The sequence below is a fragment of the Diuraphis noxia genome, unplaced genomic scaffold (assembly GCF_037042655.1).
Source record: "Diuraphis noxia isolate RWA-SAM2 unplaced genomic scaffold, SU_Dnox_SAM2 contig0002, whole genome shotgun sequence".
Classification (NCBI taxonomy): domain Eukaryota; kingdom Metazoa; phylum Arthropoda; class Insecta; order Hemiptera; family Aphididae; genus Diuraphis; species Diuraphis noxia.
Window position 1 is genome coordinate 8,324,015 of NW_028301712.1, and position 20,493 is coordinate 8,344,507.

Genomic DNA, 20,493 nt, shown 5'->3' on the forward strand with positions numbered 1-20,493 from the left:
GCTTTGTTTATTTTTTTATTTTTTATCGCATACAAAATTCATCTGGAAAGTAAATAAAATTTTATTATATTTTTGGTTAATGCATTTGCATGTTCATCACACCCGAATTGTATATTAAATTTGTCTGTCCTTAGCTCATTTAATATTAAAAATAATAAATTTTTTTGTATTTTAGTTTTTGCAATAATTGAGTAAATAGCATCTTCGAGCTAAAACTAATAATAATTATTATTAATTAATATACAAATACATAATATATTAAACCTATGTAAATTATTTGCGTATTTATATTTATATATTATTATATTACTTGGTAAATAATTTCATAAAGTTCTTTAGATGGTACAAGTAAATAACCAATTAGGTACCTAAATGTGAATTAAAAATAGATTATTATCAATTTATAAGTATTATTAATTATTATTATGTATATTAAATAATTATTTTAATTGATAATATATTCAATTCTCTATTGTAGATCTATCTTCTCTACATCATACTTAATATTTAATTTTTTTTTTCTTATATATTATAATATGGGTACCTGCATATTAAATATAATTAAGATTTTTTATTTGGATATTTGGGACTTGGGTGTACCTACTTGTCCAGAGGCGTATTTAGAAATTTATTAAGGGGGGGAGGGGGCCCACAAACAAAAAGTTCAAATTTGCGTACATGGGGCGTAGAGTTGTAAAATTTCTCATATAATAAAAATAAGTATAAAATACGGTGAATGGGGGGGGGGGCACGGGCCCCATGTGCCCCTCCCTTAAATACACCCCTGTACTTGGCCCAAGTAACTTGGGTCTTGGGTTAGTAGGTGGTAGCAGTATATTTGAGCTTTTATTAGCAGTTTGAACTAGTACCAGTACCTTTTACCTATTGTACTAAATTGTACCTATTTACTAATTCCATTTTTGTATACATATATGTATCAATTAATAAATGAATATATTAATATAATACCTACATTTTATTTAAATCAATATATTTGTACGATATGGCTGAATAGTGAATACCATATAATAAACAAATTTTAACATCCTGAAGTTGTTAAGCGTAAATTAATTACAATATATACAGTGAATTACAGAATATATAAATATACATTTTATTTAAATCAATATATTTATACGATATGGCTGAATACCAAACATTATTACAATTTTTACATAATAATAATTGGTACACGATTCCAAAACAATTGTGTATTTTAATAATCTATATAATATAACATGAAATATATTATATTGACATGCACATTACTGACATTTGATTAACAATTAAAATAAATAGAATTTAATTATAAATAATCTACATTACTACTCGTATAACAGTCGGCCTTCGTGCGAATGGTAGCGTACTCTGGTGATCAATTCTGAACTACCAAACTGCCACGATTTTTCGCGTCAATATTGTACCATTGAAAGATACGAGAGCCTGCGGTGTCACCTTATCTTCTCTACATCGTGCTTCTTCATAATCGTGGTCCATAATAAATAAATGGTAGTGTTGTGGTAGAAGTGGTAGTAATGTTATTGAACCATTTTATTGTACCAATTTTGTTTATAATCGTTCTTTGGTTGTACCAAATAATAATATAGCTGATGATCCATCTAACCAGGAAATAGTGAAGATAGCAGTGTTAATTCCTATGATGAATTTTCTATTCAGAACAATCTAGGAATCTGGGTGTTCAGTTAGCCAATCAAGACCAGCTTATGCATCAATGTCAAGGGCAATATTAGAAATCCAAAATTATCTTGTTGAAGTGTTATACTTTTTAGAAATAAAGTCAATAAAGATTAAAGATCAATCTATCAGAGTGATGGAAACAAAACAATTGTAATTTTCCAAACCTCGGCCAATTAGCAAGAAAAATGTTTTGTTATCAAGCCGCTGTTCCATGCGAAAAGGTTTTTTTATAAAACAGGACTAATTATAAATGACAGACGCTGCAGCTTAAAAACTGAAAAAGTCAGACAATTGTGTTTATAAACAAAAACTTACGTACCTATAGTAAAATATATTAAACATTACTTATTTTATTATTTATTGTTTAATTGTTTTACATTATATTTTGTTTTTTTATAGATATATATACAATCTGTTCTTTTAGGAACAATATGAATATGTTATAAAATATTATAGAGATAGACTATAGTTATTTATTTGATTAATTTTACGAGAGGAGTCACCCAGTGGTAACACTTATAAATATACCCTTACTTATTTTAAATTAATATATTCTTTAAATTAACCACTGAGAAGATCTCATCACAAATTACTTTTGAGTCTTCTATTGAAATTTCCAGGAATTATGTGAGTGGCAAGGTTTGATTTAAGAGGGAAATAATTTTTTTATTGGTCACAAAAAAATAACGTCAACAACGTAGCCTATTAGTTACAAGCAAGTTAGGAATTATGAGATTAAATGCAAAAAGATGGGCTTTAAATTGGATTAACTTTTTTTATAAGATTAAATTTTTTTGTTAATTTTGTAAAATTAACGATATCTATAGGTTTTTTTTTTATTGAGTCTGAGTGTGATATCTAGATTGCAGGATATCTAGGGGTTTATCCATGTGCTCGAGTCATTCTTGATGATTATACATATTAGACAATTAGACAGTTAGCTATTAAGTGTTTGATGGTTAATACGGTTCCACAGGTTTGACAAACGAGAGGCTCCTCTTTGACCACCAGGAAACCATGGATGATTCTGGTGTGACATTTAAGATTTAACCAATGCGAATTCTATTAGAACAGTATCTTCTTTACGGTTGAGCTTTGGGTTTATCTAACGGTAAGTCAGTAAATTTCTCTTTTAATCTCATTTAATTTAGTGTTTTGTATATGCTACAAATTTTTATATTATATTTATTATTTACAACTTGGTTCTTCTAAAGTTCTACCCTCCCAACTGAATTTGCCATCAGGTACAAAAACATTCAAAACAAAACATAGTTCAACAACCTTAATTTACCTTAGTTGACTATTATAGTTAATTATTCAATTCTACCGCCTACGTAACTACAGGTTACACATTATTACTATTACCTACTTACGCTTACAAGCTAGGGCTAAACGACCCCCCACATTGTACTCTATATACATCTCAATGAAAGTGTTAGCGATCTCGCTCGCCTTCTCTTCGCTTGTCCATCCCTACACATGAAATTTCTTGTTTAATTCCCTAAAATCTGTTAATATCCCCCTCAACCTTTCCTACATCCTCAATTCTAATTCTGAATACGTCGTGAATATAATTGTCAATTTTATCCTGGAAGCTGATTTTATCATATAATTTTTAAGATAATTGTTGCTTATTGTATACGCGAATATTGAGCTGTAATAGAACTACTAAAAGCTAATAAAACAAAAAATCAGTTCTTATAACTTAATTTTGTGTAACGTATCTATTAGTAACATATAGATTAATGACAAATTAAATTGTTATGCTTAGACTATTGTAATATATATACTAACAAAAAGTTAATGACTACCTATAATAAATTAACCTTACTGTCAAGTTATCAATATTTTAAGGGAAATAATTACGTACCTATTAAGCTTATACTATTATGGTTAATTACTTAACACTACGATGCCTAATAGTAGTAAAGTAATAGCAACAGTAGTTGCAAGTTTGCAAGGGTTGTCGAACGTCGCGCATCGGATAGGTTACTGCAGCTATATACTTTTGTAAATCATTTTTTTCCTCTATTCACTACACAAATAATTTCGATTACTGAACTCGCGACTGTGGTATAGACGTACTTAAGTACTATAATATCACGGAACAATTATATTAGTAGTATAGTGTGCACGCAGGCAATGTGTTCAAGTCACTGCTCTTTTATATTTTAGTAGCAGATACTGTGCCACTGTTACTGTTACTTCAAGAATCGTTGTGAAAAGTAGCAATATCACTACTTTTTAACACGATTAGATATCACGAAACATTCATTATTATTCGGCTTCAACCCGGGCTGTACCGCTCGGACTAAAAAAAAAAATACGTCGGAAACACGTGATTCCGGCATTGTCATTGACGATGTCTCTGATTTCACGTCATAAACTGCAGTAATGTAAATAAAATATCCACCAATGACAAAATTAGAAAAATAGAAGTATAATATATGTTTTTTTGGCCTGGACCGAAATTTAAGATACAATTATAATGGAATCGATAGTATATCTATATCTTATAGTCAGTGCTCCCTAGCTGGCTTCAGAATTAAATTCATTTAGACTTTTTACGGTTATTGAAGTAATGAAGTCCACAATATCATTGATTTTATAAAGAAGCGCATAAAATAGGTGATAAATAGTTAATCAGATAAGTTAGCTTTATCTAATAATTTTTAATTTTTGATAAAATATATTATAGACTTCTGGGTTATAATATAGTATCTACAATTGTAATATTTGTAAATAAAATATATACCTATATACTTATAATATGTTTATATATTTATAAAATCATCGGTGACCTGCAATATGTTAATAGCTAAAAAGTAATTACTAAAAATTAAATTGATAATTTGTATACAATCGAAATTCTCTCGAAAAATATTATGAAATCAGAAACTAAAAATGTACCTACCTATGCACTCATTTAAAAAGTAAATCCTCACACCATATGAAACTTAAGTTAATGAGTTACCTATTTCTATAAAAGTAATATTACCTACCATTGATTATAGAATAGACAGATAGACCATGCTATAGGGATTTTCGGCGACTACAATTTTAATTATGATAGCTGCCGGTAGGTAGCGTTGTATGAATTAATTTTATATTATTACTACTGACGGCGAATAATATAATATTATTCCTAGACCGGTTTGAGGTAGTGACAGAAAAAGCGATAAGCCTATTAATGACTTTATCATGGATAAACCTATATTTATTATTTTCTGAGCATTGCGCTATGATTGCCACAATCGCTAAATAGTATATTCACAAAATTGTTAATTTTTATGCCGAATTCTACTACAGAAAGCAACAATTAATTAATTTCATTACGAAAGATCAATTTTGTTTGGATGTTTGGAATGTTACGATTCAGTAAAATCTGCTTTGGGCGGAAATATTTAATTGAACATTACATACTATACTAGATTTACCATTTTTAAAAATAAAGCAAATCTTTAACCATATTGTAATTTTTAATTTTATTGTATTTTCATACTTTATAAAATACATTGTTTTGTATTTTTGTGTTCAAATTTTAAAATGAATAAAAACTCAATAACAACAAATAATATACATAATTAAATTATTAATATAATTTATAAATAAAATAATAGTTGTGTTTTGTTATTATAAGTACATACTGAATGTGTTAAGTTTAGAAACCAACTATAAGTCTATATAATATGATGAAAAACGATTCTAAGTGAAGATATACCAAGATTGCTAAACTGGATTAGAAATAAAATACTAGGTTTAAAGAATAAAAAAATTGTCTTTATTATTAAAAAAACACAAAATAAGGGTAAAATACATTTATACATTTATATTGAAGCATAATTATTAGAATAAAAGTAAATTGTGATGTTTGTTGGTTCTGAAAAGAACCGTTTAATAAAAATGAAACAAATAGTCTTAAAAAAGACTATTTAAAAATTTAATGCTAAGTCCTGAAAAGAACTGTTTAATATAATAAAAATCAATGCTTAATCCTGAAAAGAACTGTTTAATGTAGTTGATGTGAATTGTCCTAAAAAAGACAGTTTAATGTAATTGATGCAAATAGTCCTGAAAAGAACTATTTAAAAATCAAAGCAAAGTCCTGAAAAGAACTATTTAATGTAATTGATCCTTAGTCCTGAAAAGAACTATTTAATGTAGTTGATGTGAATTGTCCTAAAAAGGACAGTTAAGACTGCTTCTATATTGTTTTATGCAAATAGGTACAAGGTCAGAACAAGAAAAAATGTATTTAATTTATTTAAATATGGTTTAATATTTTTAATTTAGAAAGTTTTGCTAATTTTGTGGTAGTTGAAAATAATTTTGTTTTATTAAATATTTTACAAATTAAAAGTTGTTCAATTATGTACATTTTATGATCTATGCAGTTTGTCAATGATTCATCAAGCCATTTTTTAATTGTATTATTATTTTTTAAGCCCTCAATTAGTTGAAATTTTATTTTCTTTTTATGCAAATAGTTTTTATAATTGCTTTCAAAAATATTTAAAATTTTATTTACTACATTATTTAAACTATTTGATGGTGCTTTAAGTCCACTTTCATTATCAATTGAAGTATAATTTTTATTAAGAAGATGCAACTGCTTTTTATCATTTAAGTTTTTATCAACAAATAGTTCAAGTTGACATTGGTTACAATTAAATTTTTTCATACATTTATAGCCCAAATATCCTGCGAAATATGTTACAGAACAGTCTTCTAAAGTGACATCAATATTACTATCAGTATTATTTGAGTCCTCGTCAGATGAAAAAAAACAGAGAGATAAATTAGAATTACATTCTGTGTCGGAATCAGATGATAATTTTGAACTGTTAAAATTTATTTTATTTAGTGAACTAACTGGGTCAATTATAATTGGATTATCATCTTCTTGGGTTTCCTCACAATTTGTCGCTTTTGATGTACATAAAGAAAAAATACAATTACTTCTTATGGAAGTTCTGATTGTTCTAGCTGTTGGGTTTTTGTTATAACCACCATTTTGTCGAAAAATACTAAAGAGGTTTTCTAAAACATCCTGATTTAAACGATTAGTCATTAAAAATACAATATCATTAGATTTCTCTGCTTCAAAAAATTGCAATACACCTTTAATGGTCTGTGTAAGCCCTTTAAAACAGGGAGGTTGAGATAATTTTCCTTTTTTTAATTTTTGTAAATTTGTGAAGTATTGTGAAGCTTCTATTAAAAATTTTTTTACAGTACCTAGATCAGTTAATGCACAGAGGTATGGATTATGACTATATAAAGATTTACTATTTAAACAATCAAATAAGTTATTAATAAACTCAATAAAATCTGCAGTATTCGATGAAGTGTTACTTTGAAGTTGTCCTGTTTGTATACAAGTTCGGATTGCTGCGGCCATGGAATTGCTTAATAATTGTACTGCTAATTTAACACGCATTTTTTGAAAAGAATTAGGGTAAATATGTGCATCTGTTATTTTGATGAGAGACTTACTTTTATGATTTTGTTTGTCCAACTCATATGTTTTTTTTATATCATCAAATGAGATTATTTTATTATCTTTTATATAACAGGCATTAATTAAATTATTTCTAATACTTTTAAGTAAATGAGGAACATCAAACAAAGAAAAAATTTTATTGTTGTTGATAAAAAAAAATGGATTATCTTCTGAAATATTTAATGATTTTAAAGTGCTTTGGTTGTTTGTGCCTTGATCGCAAACTATAATTTTGGGACACAACCCAACCTCAAATAACTTTTGTAAAACATCAATTATTAAATTTTTTAAAATTGTTTTGTTAACTCCAGAATGAACAAGAAAATATGCAATTGGAAATTTCCATGTAGAGTAAATACCTCGAGCCATAAATACTAAAACACAGTTAGCACTTTTATTGGTCCTCCCATAATGACCTAAATCTTCAAAACCTTCAATAAAATCAAATTCTTTGGAATATTCTATAAATTCTTTTATATACATTTCATCAAAACAAACAGTGCAAGCTTTTTCTTTATAATCAGATGACTCAAATTTTTTTTGTATATGACTGAAAAATAATTTACTAAAACCTGGTAAGAATTTTGATTGACCAATCCAACGACGAATAGCTGATGGCCCAGGTAAATTAACTTTTTGTGAACGTAAAAATTTATATGCTGTTGGTGATTTATAATATAAGTTTAAAGCTAAATTTTTTTCATTTAATGTCCACGGACGACTCCTATCTTTTAATTGCATCGTTACCATTGCCTTAGAATTAATTGATGGAAAGTTATGCATATTTATTAAATTCTTAGCATTATTATGTGTTTTAAAAGTTTTGACTCTTTTTTTTAATTTTGAAATTTGAGTTATTTTATTATGAATTAATTTGTTTTTTAGTTTTAATTTTTGTTTTAAATTGATTTTTCTAGGTGTATCTATTTCTATCAAATCAGATTTCCTTTTTAAATTTGGGCTAGGCATGTCAATTATATTTGTTATTTTAATTTTTTGAGGTGTAGAAAAAGTTGAAGGGGGGCTCGGAAAAACTAACTCTACCATGTCTGGTTTTGAGTGTGTATATGTTTTAGTTGGGGTTGACATTATATTATACTCCTGCTGAGATTCATCATTCTGGTTAATGCCTGATGATGTAGATGGCTGTGTTTTAGATTGATAATTATAGGGAATAGCAGTATCTATCAAACGATTTTGAGTAAAATTTTGTACAAAGCTTTCGGGTGGGAAATGTTCTTGACAAATGTACCTATTGTGGAGTTTATCTGGATCAACAGAAAACAAACTTGTGTTTCCTGTGTAGATATAAAAAAATATGTGTAAAAAAAATTATAAATATTCGCAATGGTACAGAAAAATTAAAATTTAAAATTAATTACTCACCTGAATGTATTATCCATACTTCTTTTCTATCATCTTTTGGAAAACGATACATTTTTAAATTTGGAAACATTTTCTTTGATTTTCCACAATTTAAATATTGGCATTTATTTCCAGACATGTTTAAGAATTTTTAATTGTAAATGCAAATGCAACTAAAAACTCAAAAAACAAGAAAATTCGGAAAGTGGTTGTTCCACAATGAACAAGATAGTAATAAATGATAATATAATAAAATTATTATTTCCAATCATTTCAGTATATCTTCAGTTTCTTATTATTACTCTATTTTTAGATCGGCACTTCGCGATAAGCCACCTCTTCCCTTCCCCGCATATCCATGGCAAACATCTATGATGGGGGTACCACCTCCTTGCATCCCAACTACACTAGCGCTCCATAGTGGTTGCATCCTACGCATGGTCACCAAATATTAACATTGCATGGGCTATCTGTCTATTCTATAATCAATGGTATAGGCAAACGTGTCGTATGCTATCTACTGTTATCAACGTTATCTGCCGTAATTCGTATTAACATTTAACCACAGATTATATAAAATAATCTGTGATTTAACGGTATCGATATTATATTTCCATATTATATTATATATATTTATAATTCCTTTAGAAATGTCAAAGTTATATATATTAGTATTTTAGAATTTAGTATATGTTCGTTGATCACCGAGATCAAACGTCGTAGTTGTGTGTGTTTTTCATTAATTGTAAATATAATATGGTTACATAAAATAAGTACTTTGGGTGAATTACATAGAAAAATTATTTTTAATGACGAAACTTGTGTACAATTTTTAAAAGATCGTGATTTATTACCTAACTCAAAACCGTGTACAAAGTTAAATTCTATTGAAGAACAGTGTAATATGGTGAAATTAAAGAAACTTTAAAAAAACACCGAAAACGTGATGCAAACGCGCGGAGATATTATTTATTAATTATTAACCTAACCGATATTATCATACTAAAATATTTACGATGTTAAAAAAGGGCCGGTTGTCAAACATGGCAATCCATTCAGAGGGAAATTACGGCTTGGCGATCATCATAGACCTAATTATAATACAAATTCCTATTCTGATTCAAGTTCTTGTTCTGATTTTGAAAACGATTCTGACGAAGAAAATCAAAATATTGAAAACCAAAACAGAAATTACGGAAATTGCGTATGGCGTGGAGATCCGTCAATCAAAAAAATGTTTTTGAATGTCTTTTACAATATAAAAAACATTTTTGTAAAAAGAAATTAAAAAATATGAACAACTGTTAACATGCAAACAGGCTTTTTAATATAGAACAACTATAAACCAACATTATATATTGAGCGGGTTAGAAACTTAATTTTTTAGTTTATTTTTATATATGAATTTTTTGGTATAGATGATATCATTTACGACACCTATAAGCAAATTTTTGTAGATATGATTTTCTTGGTAGATAGCATACGACACGTGTGCCAAAGTATATCATACATACATAATAATTCAATTTATATCAGGATGCCCTCTGCAATTTCAATTCACAATATAATACAGTTTACAACTTATGAAACATAGAATAATATAGGTACATGGGGACTTTTAGGTGTCTCCTTTTTGAGTGTGGACCAATGTTGGTAAGATGATATGACTTTGGCCACAGTTGAAGCTTAAGATCAAATTAATTATAGTATTATATGACGAACGTTAGCCTCGCTGCATCCAACTGGGAACAACCAAACCGAAAAAATCGGACGTCGGCACTAAGGCACAACGCCGATAGCACGCACAATTATATATAGTAGCACCGACAAGCTACAACTACGTAGCTATTGCATTTGCAATATATGGACAACTGAAGTAAACTACACTTACAGACAGTGGCGAACCCAGGGGGGTGGACCCCGGGTCCGGACCCCCCCCCCCCTTGGCTTATGTCATAGTTTTATTTTTATTTTTAAATGTTTCCGTGAAATGTTCATCGAAACTTATCGAAACGTTATCAATATATTAACTGAAGAAAAACGGCGCTTGGATTTTACACTTTAAATACCTAATAAGACTTATGAGTTATGACTATACCATAATTTAATTGGCATGATAATAATAATTAATTGACATACATTGTAAATATAAATTTAAAAATGTAAATAATATAATTGTGTGTATATAATATAATATATTATAATATAATTGTTTTTTTTATTGGTCTTAAACCCGGCAAATTGTGTTTATTAAGAAATGAAATGTATGTATATACTCAGGAAAAGGGCATAAAAACAGTAGTTAAATACATTTTTTTTGGACCCCCCCCCCTTGAATAAATCCTGGTTGTGCCACTGCTTACAGATACTTACAGTTACTGATGTAAGTAATATACAACTTCGTATCCACGAGGTTTTGGTATTTGGTGTCTGCACACCGCGGTGCGCGCGATGACAAAAAAGGCGCAAAATATGTGATATAAGAACGTACGACAAAAAGGGGACTTCCCACAATTTTACTAAATATTGATCGTCGTCGAAATTCAAAAGCTTACCGTTGTCACCGTGGATTAACCTATATCTAAAACTCACTTCGAGACATTATTGTCTGCAGTGGCGCATTTAGACGTTAAGCGCCCTGGGGTAACATTTTACAAGCGCCCCCCCCCCTCCCCAAGAAATATACATATAATATTTTTGTTTGAAAAAAAAATTTGTAAAAACAAACATTTTGTTGAAACAATTATAATTAATAAATGAAAAAAAAATATATTTTTTGTAGATAATAAATATAAATATATTTAAAATAATTAATAATACATTACAACAAACGATATTTAAAAAAAGTACTTATAGTTTTCGTCGTGAACGGTCTTGTGCGAATTCTTGAATAATATCATCGTAGCTTATTGATGTAGTGATATCAGATTCTATATTCATAATTGCTAACGCAGATATTCTTTCTTAGCCTATGTTTGATCTTAAATATGATTTAATACGTTTTAGGGCGGAAAATGATCTCTCAGTTGAGCAGTTACTAACTGGAGTGCATAGTAACATTCTTAAAGCAATATCTATATATGGAAAGATATCCTTCAAATTATTTTTTCTTATGAACACTAACATATCTTGAATACTTTTCGGAGGAATAGATATGGTTTTCAAATAACTGCTAAAATGAATACATTCATTGGGAAATGAAGATCCCAAATCTGTATTATATTCATTTCTTAAAAGCTCAGCAGATATCCTTATGTCTGCTGCTGTCATTTTAGTAAGTTTAAAAAAAAAATTATAATTTTTTAAAAGGTGGTCGTATGCAATTTTTCTTCTTAACAATTCCGACTTTAATTGATCTAAAATAACAAAATAGGTATTTACTTTAAAATTAGTTACAATACTTTCCGTTGAATGATCATCACTAAATTTTTTAATTTTTTTTTGTCGCTTTTCAGTATTTCTAAAGTTTATAATTCCACATTTTTCAATAGCATTTCTTTTAAAATGTTCATAATCCTTATCTGTACGAATATCATCAATTTGACAAAAATAAAATAAGTGATCGACAACGTTCGGCAGTCGGCGATAGGGAAAATATTTATGGATATTATGTTATTTTTAACTTGTATTAACTGATAAATTGTAATTGCCGCCACGGGTGATATACCGATATATATATATATAAATAAATCATAGATATTTATATCCATGATCGTCGCAATCCCGTTCAGCCGTGACCCGTATGAAAACCGTTTATAATCATAGACCTAATGAATTATGAGTAAAATGTCTATGTTTAATTTATAATATTTATTTCTATTTTGTGTAATAATTATATCAAACAAAATATAAATATTTCAATTCTATGTAGTGGTAAACTGTAAAAAAATTTCCGCCCCCTAGCACTTTGGGAATCTGGCGCCCGGGGCACTTGCCCCAGCTGCCCCCCCTTAAATGCGCCACTGATTGTCTGCGCGTAAAACGTTTGTATAATTATTTGTAACTTTTTTTTTTAACCGATCATTGATTGCTCACATTTAACTTCTTGACAACGTTAACAGTTATTATTATTCGTGTTTCATTGATTTTGTGGTTTCTGATGCTTATCGTTATGTCAAAATTCTTTATTGCGTTATTCATTATTATACAATTCTATTTTACTTGAATAATGATAAAATTACTTCAACTATATATAGTACTATATACACTATATAATATAGTCTCAGCTAGGCAATTTAAATTGTTTGCAAACAATAGTAATAATAAGCAAACATGTACGTATGTTAGAATATGTGGCCTATAATTAAGTATATATATATATATATATGTGTGTATGCGAATTTAAGATTCTCATATTTTTTCCACGATGACGATTGCCCTGTTGAGTAGGTACGTAACAGTGGTATTTGTTGTCTCCGTCTTACCAGTGCTATTAATATATACCAAATTTACGCTGAGTAGAACACTTGAAGGTATCCTTTAGTTTAAAAATTACAGTGAATCGACCTATTATGAAAGTGTATGATAATAAGTACATTATCTGTGTTTGTACGTTGAATTATCGTAAAAAACCAACGTACAAACACAGATAATGTTCTTACCATCAAGTTTCATAATAGGTCGATTCACTGTAATTTTTAAACTAAAGGAGCTACAATAGTGTTCTGCTGAGCGTAAATTTACTTTAATACGCACTGGTAAGACGGATACAACAAATACCACATGTTACGTAACTCTTATACTTTTCAAAATAACTTTCAAGAACATAACAATTATAAGTGATTATTTCTATCAAAATTAATTTCAAAGGGCCCCTAAAATAGCTGCAGCCCTGCAAGGTCTCTGCATGTAATCCAAGTCAGAGAGCCCTTTAAGGGGACTGCCTATATATAGGTACTTTTTATATATTATATATATATAACCATTGCATTTATAATCAATGATTTAACTACCTATATAAAAGTGTACAACTGTGTAATAACTATATAGTAATATATTATGTATACCTGCTATTGTTATTATTCACGCACGCTGCACGCTGCACAGATTGCGCCGCGTACTTATAACTTATATGCACGAAAAGGGGTAGCGGCGGTATTTATATTTGTATTTGTGTATACACGCGACTATATGCAAATAAAATAATAATTTATACACGATACAGGTGTGCGCGTGCGAATATAATCCGACATTGCGGAACGGAGCCAACCGTACGCGGAGCTCCACCCACATTGCGAAATGATAAAACAGAATAATATAATATATATATATATATATACGAAATACTAGATTGTTTGTATGATATTCAATCCTTCCCACCGCGCGATATAGTGACCGCCTTTGTTTTTGTACGTAATATTAATATATAATGTATGCATAATATGAACTCTCCATATATTGCCCCATTTATTTATTCTAATATGTTTAATTTACCAACTGATATATATTTCCTTTCTTTTTGTTTTTGTTGCTCACTGTTTTTTTTTTTTTTTTTTTTACTTCACATATAAGAACAGGGAAATTCAAAACTGCAGTACAAAACTGAATTCTCATTGTGGATAAACATTAGAATATAAGAAATATCGTCCCATCGTGATATAATTATGTGATTGATCAACATAAATTAAAACTAAAAAACACGCGCATTATATTAAAATAATTAGTAAAATATGCAATATTGCAATACAATATATTACGTAAAAAACGTATAATACCTATGTCCTATAATGATTATAGCTGATGGCTGATTATACGTTATTTTATAAAACAATGATTGTTATACCTATGTTATATGGACTTTTAAAAATTGTATTCGAGTTATATTATTTGTTATTAATTATTATATTACCGTGAAAATGTTATAATATTATATATTAGGTATTATATCAAAATATATAATATTGTAATTACTCAGTGCGTGCTACGACTAAAGACTATAGTATGCTCATATAGGTATGAGTGTCGTCATCCTGAGATTTGAATTTTTTATATAACTGACGCATACTCCACGTTATAATAATACAATAATAGGTATAATAACATATTATTATACTATATAGTATATTATCGGATGACGGATATGTACGATCAAATCCGAAATTCGAAATCAATAACTTATTATCCATAGATGTAGATAGCCTATCGGCTATAGGAATGTCTTATTGTAAAATTAATAAAAAAAAAAACCGGTCAAGTGCGAGTTGGCTCGCGCACCGAGGGTTCCGTAGTCCGTACAAACCTGTAGGTATATAAGTAAAAGTTCACCCATCACGACAATCGAGTCATAGTTATGGTATTTTTATTGCAAAATTAAATTTATAACATCAAAATATGGAAAGCTGGAGGATCATAAATACGCGTTCATGAGGAAAAGGATTAGAAGTTTAAAATTATTTGAAAAAAAAAAAAAATATGTGATCTAACTAAAAATTTAAGGTTTTCGGAATTTTTCTTTTTATATGTGCGATAAAACATTGCTTCATGCCGAATTTTGAGATTCTAAATCGACTTGAAGTACGCTATAGGTTTTGATTCCCTCGCAAGTAAGTCGCGAGTTTGAAAATATGCGGCTTAAATTGTTATTATTTCTTTCGATTGCGTTGACATAAAAGTTTGATTTTGTTACAGTTTAAAGGTATTATAGAGTTAAGTATTTAATATGAATTTTAATTTAATACCTCAACGCGTTCATGAGATAAGGAGTAGTAACTTTGAAATTTTCAAAATTGTCAAAAATATTTTTTAAAAATATTTTTTTTTTTATATGATGAAACTAAAAAATTACGGTTTTCGTAATTTTTCCTATATCTGTACTATAAGACGTGACTACGTACTAAATTTCAAGATTCTAAGTTCACGGGAAGTACCCTGTAGGTTTTGATTCCCGTGCGAGTTTCGAAAATTTGCGGCCTAAATGGCTGTATCTTTTGATTGCGTTGGCTTAGAAGGTTGATTTTTCTACAGCTTCCAGGGACAGTAGACCTGAGTATCATATAGAAATTTCAGTTTGATACCTCCACGCGTTCCTGAGAAAAACGGTCTTGACAGACGGACAACAAAGTGATCCTATAAGGGTTCCGTTTTTTTCTTTTGAGGTACGGAACCCTAAAAAAAATCGAATAAATTATTTCAATTTGGCGCATGTATCTTAGTGTTATCTATATCCTATATGACTATTATAAACATCACGTATATTTATATTATCCGGTCCTCGGACGAAAAATCATAATTTTTTATTTATACCTAATTATGAATCTATAATATATTAAAGTATATTTGCGACTAAACCCAAAATTTTCAATTTATTAATAGTATCCCACTTGCAAAAATAGTAACAAATTTCTTACACAAGTTATAATAGTATTATAGTAAATATATATGTCTTACTGATATAGGTACCTATATATATAATATGGGTACACCATTCAAGTATTGATTGCAAAAAATTGGGTTCTTTAAGGTATTTCATCCCGATTATTTGTTTCAAAATAAATTAACGAAATCAAAATTAAATAATTAATCATACAAATATAAATTTTGATATAATAATATTCATATAGTGAATTAATTAAGTAAACGTATTAGAGCAGTGTTTGACGAATTCTTTTATATATAAGGAATTCGTTCCGTTCCTTTTCAGTTCCAAATAAAATTAAAATTTTTATTTAATCGTGCATTATTTTCATTCATAGATATACTTAGGTACCTACTCTACTTTTTAATTATCCTTTTATATACCTATACAAGTACCTATACATATTTTTACTAATGAGTATAATGACTAACTTTAACGATTAAGTTCGATACTTGATAACGATTAACCATCACAAATATTGGCAATATTGAATATTCACACTATAAGGCAAAAAATATTTAAATTTATATTATTTATATATCTATGTAAATTGGAACTCGAAAGGAACGAAAAATATTTTGTTATTTTTTAATAAAAAGGAATTTGTTCTGCGTGCCGTTCCTTAAAAAAGGAACTCGTTCCAGAAATCCGTTCCTTAAAAAAGGAACTCGTTCCAGAAATCCGTTCCTTCCAAATACTGTATTAGTGAAACTATATTATATAGGTTATATAGGTATATTATTATATAATTCAATCTGCAGTTATCGTAAACCACTTAACATTTTCAATTAGCGTATAATTGAAAAATTAAGATAAATATTCGTGGTATTAATATATTATAATCAACAATAAATTGTGTACACTTTATTTAAAGATATTAATACACTATACAATATACAGTATACTGCAGGGTCGTCTTGAGTTTCAACATTTTAAGGACCCTATTGTTATGTGGAATGCGGAAATGCGGATTATGGAACAATATATACATATGTCCATGATGAATTCCTCGGAAATCCAAATAATCCAAACTCCTATAAGGCTATACATTTTTTTGGTTTTCAAAATATATTCCCTGTGGCGCATTTACTCTGTAGTGCCAAACTTATATAATATTATATTATCCCTATACGGCGGACGGGAAGCGGTCCCTGCACCGTATACCATTGTATATCACTGTAGAAAGGTACCTAGTTGCTTATATATGGTGCTTATTTTATAATGTAAGTGAATGACTCTCCACGTGTGTTCCATGTGTGATTAATGGTTATATACAACTGTATATAATGTATTAATGTTAAAACGACATTCATTTTTAAATTTGTAACGCATAATATTACTTATGAAAATTTACGTTGTATTCTTCAATATATTTCAATTTATAGGTTAGAGTCATCAACATTTTACGTAAGACGTAACAACCAATATATATCTGTGTATAGGAAGGTATAATATACCATATTATAAAGGCTTAAACGCGTTAATATTTACGAATACAATATGTTAATATTACCTACACATACTGTTTTCTACGTACTTTCTGCAGTCGACAGTAAAAAAAAAATTTTAAATGGTTTATATAGCCTGTATAGGTATAATATATATGTACATATTTTGCTATTTTTTATTCGTAGGTATAGTGATTAAATGATAAATAGCTAGGTATTTATCATCAAATTATGATATATATAAGTGTATATATTTTTTTCTTTTGTAAATTCGGTTGTTCCAATAGCCGCCTTCATATCCATCTGGAGCAGGCGTAGTATTAGCAACTAGCATGATACAACTGCGCTTTACCACCTTATATAGTTACAATATACATACGTCATATTATATACCTAATACATTGTATATATACCTATATATTATTATGGAATTCAGAAATACTTCATAGTCCGGATTTTGTACACATAAAATTATCAAAAATGGTGACCATTAGGTGGCAAAAGCATTAACTTGAAAATAAAATACTATAAACATATATTTTTTTAATCTTGTCATTTTCTAGTAGCCAGTAGGTAATATAAATTGATGGGTGAAGGAGTGATTGCCTCATATAATATAACATTTTATTTAGGCATTTAAGTAAGCATCATTTAAACGAATAATAATTTATCTATAATAGTTTATGCTTTTTTTCTATATTTGCATTGGTTAATGGTTATTGTGTACCTATTATAGATTAAGGCATATAGACTTATAATATATTTGATATATATTATATAGTATATAGTATATACTTTTAATATATTAGAGTATCTTATCTAAGTTGGTGTATATATATATAGGTTATAATATGTACAACATAATAATATAATAATAACATTATCAGCTATTAATAATCGAAATCATAACAAACTTCCAGGTTTTTTTTTAATCAGGGTAGTGTGCTTACTGTTACTATATCCCAAACAATCATCATATTTTTATACCTTATCCACGGAGTTTATCTGATGACTCCTCTGCCAATCTACAGGGTTATTATTTAATGTTTGTCGACAGCAAAATTATAAAAATATGAAATTAAAAATAATCTCCTATATGATATTCAGATTCAAGGTGGCATGATCTATTTCTACTAAATATAGTTAAACAAACACGAGATAATATTTCAGTATCCTGGTATTCGAGGTATACTATTATGACTTATGAGTTCTGTATAAGTTTTTTTTTAAAGGTCCTAGGTTCTGAGTAACTGTGTTGGGTCATAAATTATGATGGTACAATATATATTATATTATGTGATCTGTATAATAAGCTGCAATGATTAATTACTCCATTTATATCGATTTTTAATGAAAATAAAGTATAAAGTTATATATTATACTGTTATAGGCTAAATATTAAGTGGTGCATCGATCATTGGATAAAAACGATCTGCATATTATATAGGAATCAATTTATTATTCGTTATACGAGTGTACAACGATATAACTATACGAATGAAATGATTCGAAAGCTTTTGCACAAATATAAGTCTATGTGGCTATTTATAATATGAATTAATATATTATTATGTATAATTAATATATTAATATTTGTATATAATATACAAGTTTGAGTAGTTATAAAAAATAGGAAATATATTAACTGTTTGAACATTTTAATGGTTATTATGGCTTTCTGGGGGTATATGGCTGCTGTGCAAGGTTCAAAAACGCAGGGATGAGTAGTATTTTATAATATATATTATTAAATTGGTATACACGCTGAAAATTATAAAAAATACTTCATATTTACGGGATCATACAAAGTATTATATACCTAATGGGTATTGGCGGTATTGCTGCAGCAGCTCAGCTGCTCAGCAGCATAATATGCAGTCGTATGCAATTTATATAGGTTAATATATACTCGTAGTTACACACGCAGCGCACAACTATTGCTTTTGAAATATATTACATATTATGTAGTAATATTATTTTAGCGGACACACTCGTCATCATAAATGACGATGGTTTTCCAACCCCGTCGCCGGTGTGGTGTGATGGGTGAAGGGTGAAGCGTGTGTTTTAGCGCGCATTTTCGGTCTACTGCATCAGCCACCCAAAATCAAAACGAGACTGATGCAGCAGCTCTACACACTATACATTCTCTGCATTCAGTTCGAAAACGAGCGGGTCATGGTTTATTACTATTGTGCTGCTCATGAACATCTCTCGTCCGGAATATTATATACATATTACACACATCGCGCGCATCGTGCAGTTCAGTCTCCGGTCGGTTCGGCATCGGATTATTGTTCGTATTACCGCATTAGTCGGCGCCGTTCTCCATTTCCCCCGACCCGTCCACGTATGTATGCTCTCCCTAACCTAGGACACGCTGCACGTACACAACACCGTTTGTGGAGGGGGTAGGGTGCCGGTAATGGGAAAGAGGGATGCGGCGGTGCCACGCCGTTGACGCGGCAAAAGAATATTGTGCGGCGCAACCACGACTGCCACGTATGGGCAGCGGCGAAGAATCTTGTGAACGAAAATGGGAGGGAAAATAATGTTCAAAGCGTAGGAACCGGGGCCCAAGTCAACAGTGCGTGTACCTTTAGTACCTACCGCGTGTTGATAATACGCGACGACACCGCACGCCGGTTCTGCGATTTCCAGCGACGACCGCCGTAGTCCGGCTCCGGTGTGACAGCACCCCGCAAGCGCCACCACTGCACAGCGCTCACACGCACGTACATAATATATAATGTGTATATTACTATCACGGCTATTATGAACGACAACGCGATGTATATATCATATGTACATAATTCAGTATGTATTATATATACCATAAGGCAATGCTGCGGCGGCTGCTGCTGATGTTGCCGCTGCTGTGACCGGCCCCCGCCGGATGGGAGTGATTTGCGGTTCGGGGCGCATGCGCAGTGCCCGTCCATTTTTCGGTTGGGGGATACGTCGCGCCGGCTTTCTCGCCTCCCCACACTCTCTCGCCGGGAAAAATGCCCTGTCCGTCGCACGCCGCACAATACCATAATAATAATAATATATATATTACCATTTACGCGTCACATATAATATTATTATATATTGTATTATATTATTATACGCCACCCCGAGTG

The 20,493-nt window shown here is 29.7% G+C and overlaps 1 protein-coding gene and 1 pseudogene across 1 annotated transcript; both read right to left on the reverse strand.

Annotated features, from left to right (window-relative positions):
• Positions 1–5,456: 5,456 nt before the first annotated feature.
• On the reverse strand, positions 5,457–9,053 carry LOC149058041 (uncharacterized). The gene is made up of 2 exons (XM_089220388.1): positions 8,588–9,053; positions 5,457–8,499 (listed from the first exon to the last, which is right to left on the reverse strand). The coding sequence occupies exons 1-2, from the start codon at positions 8,703–8,705 to the stop codon at positions 5,963–5,965; spliced, it is 2,655 nt and encodes an 884-aa protein (XP_089076514.1). The 5' UTR covers positions 8,706–9,053; the 3' UTR covers positions 5,457–5,962.
• Positions 9,054–11,416: 2,363 nt separating this feature from the next.
• Positions 11,417–12,169, reverse strand: LOC149058042 (uncharacterized; annotated as a pseudogene).
• Positions 12,170–20,493: the final 8,324 nt, after the last annotated feature.

Bases quoted from the DNA above. Each gene is read 5' to 3' on its own strand.
- LOC149058041 (XM_089220388.1), bottom strand. From the start codon at position 8,705: ATGTCTGGAAATAAATGCCAATATTTAAATTGTGGAAAATCAAAGAAA. The intron at 8,500-8,587 runs GTGAGTAATTAA...ATATCTACACAG, and splicing joins AGTATGGATAATACATTCAG to GAAACACAAGTTTGTTTTCT.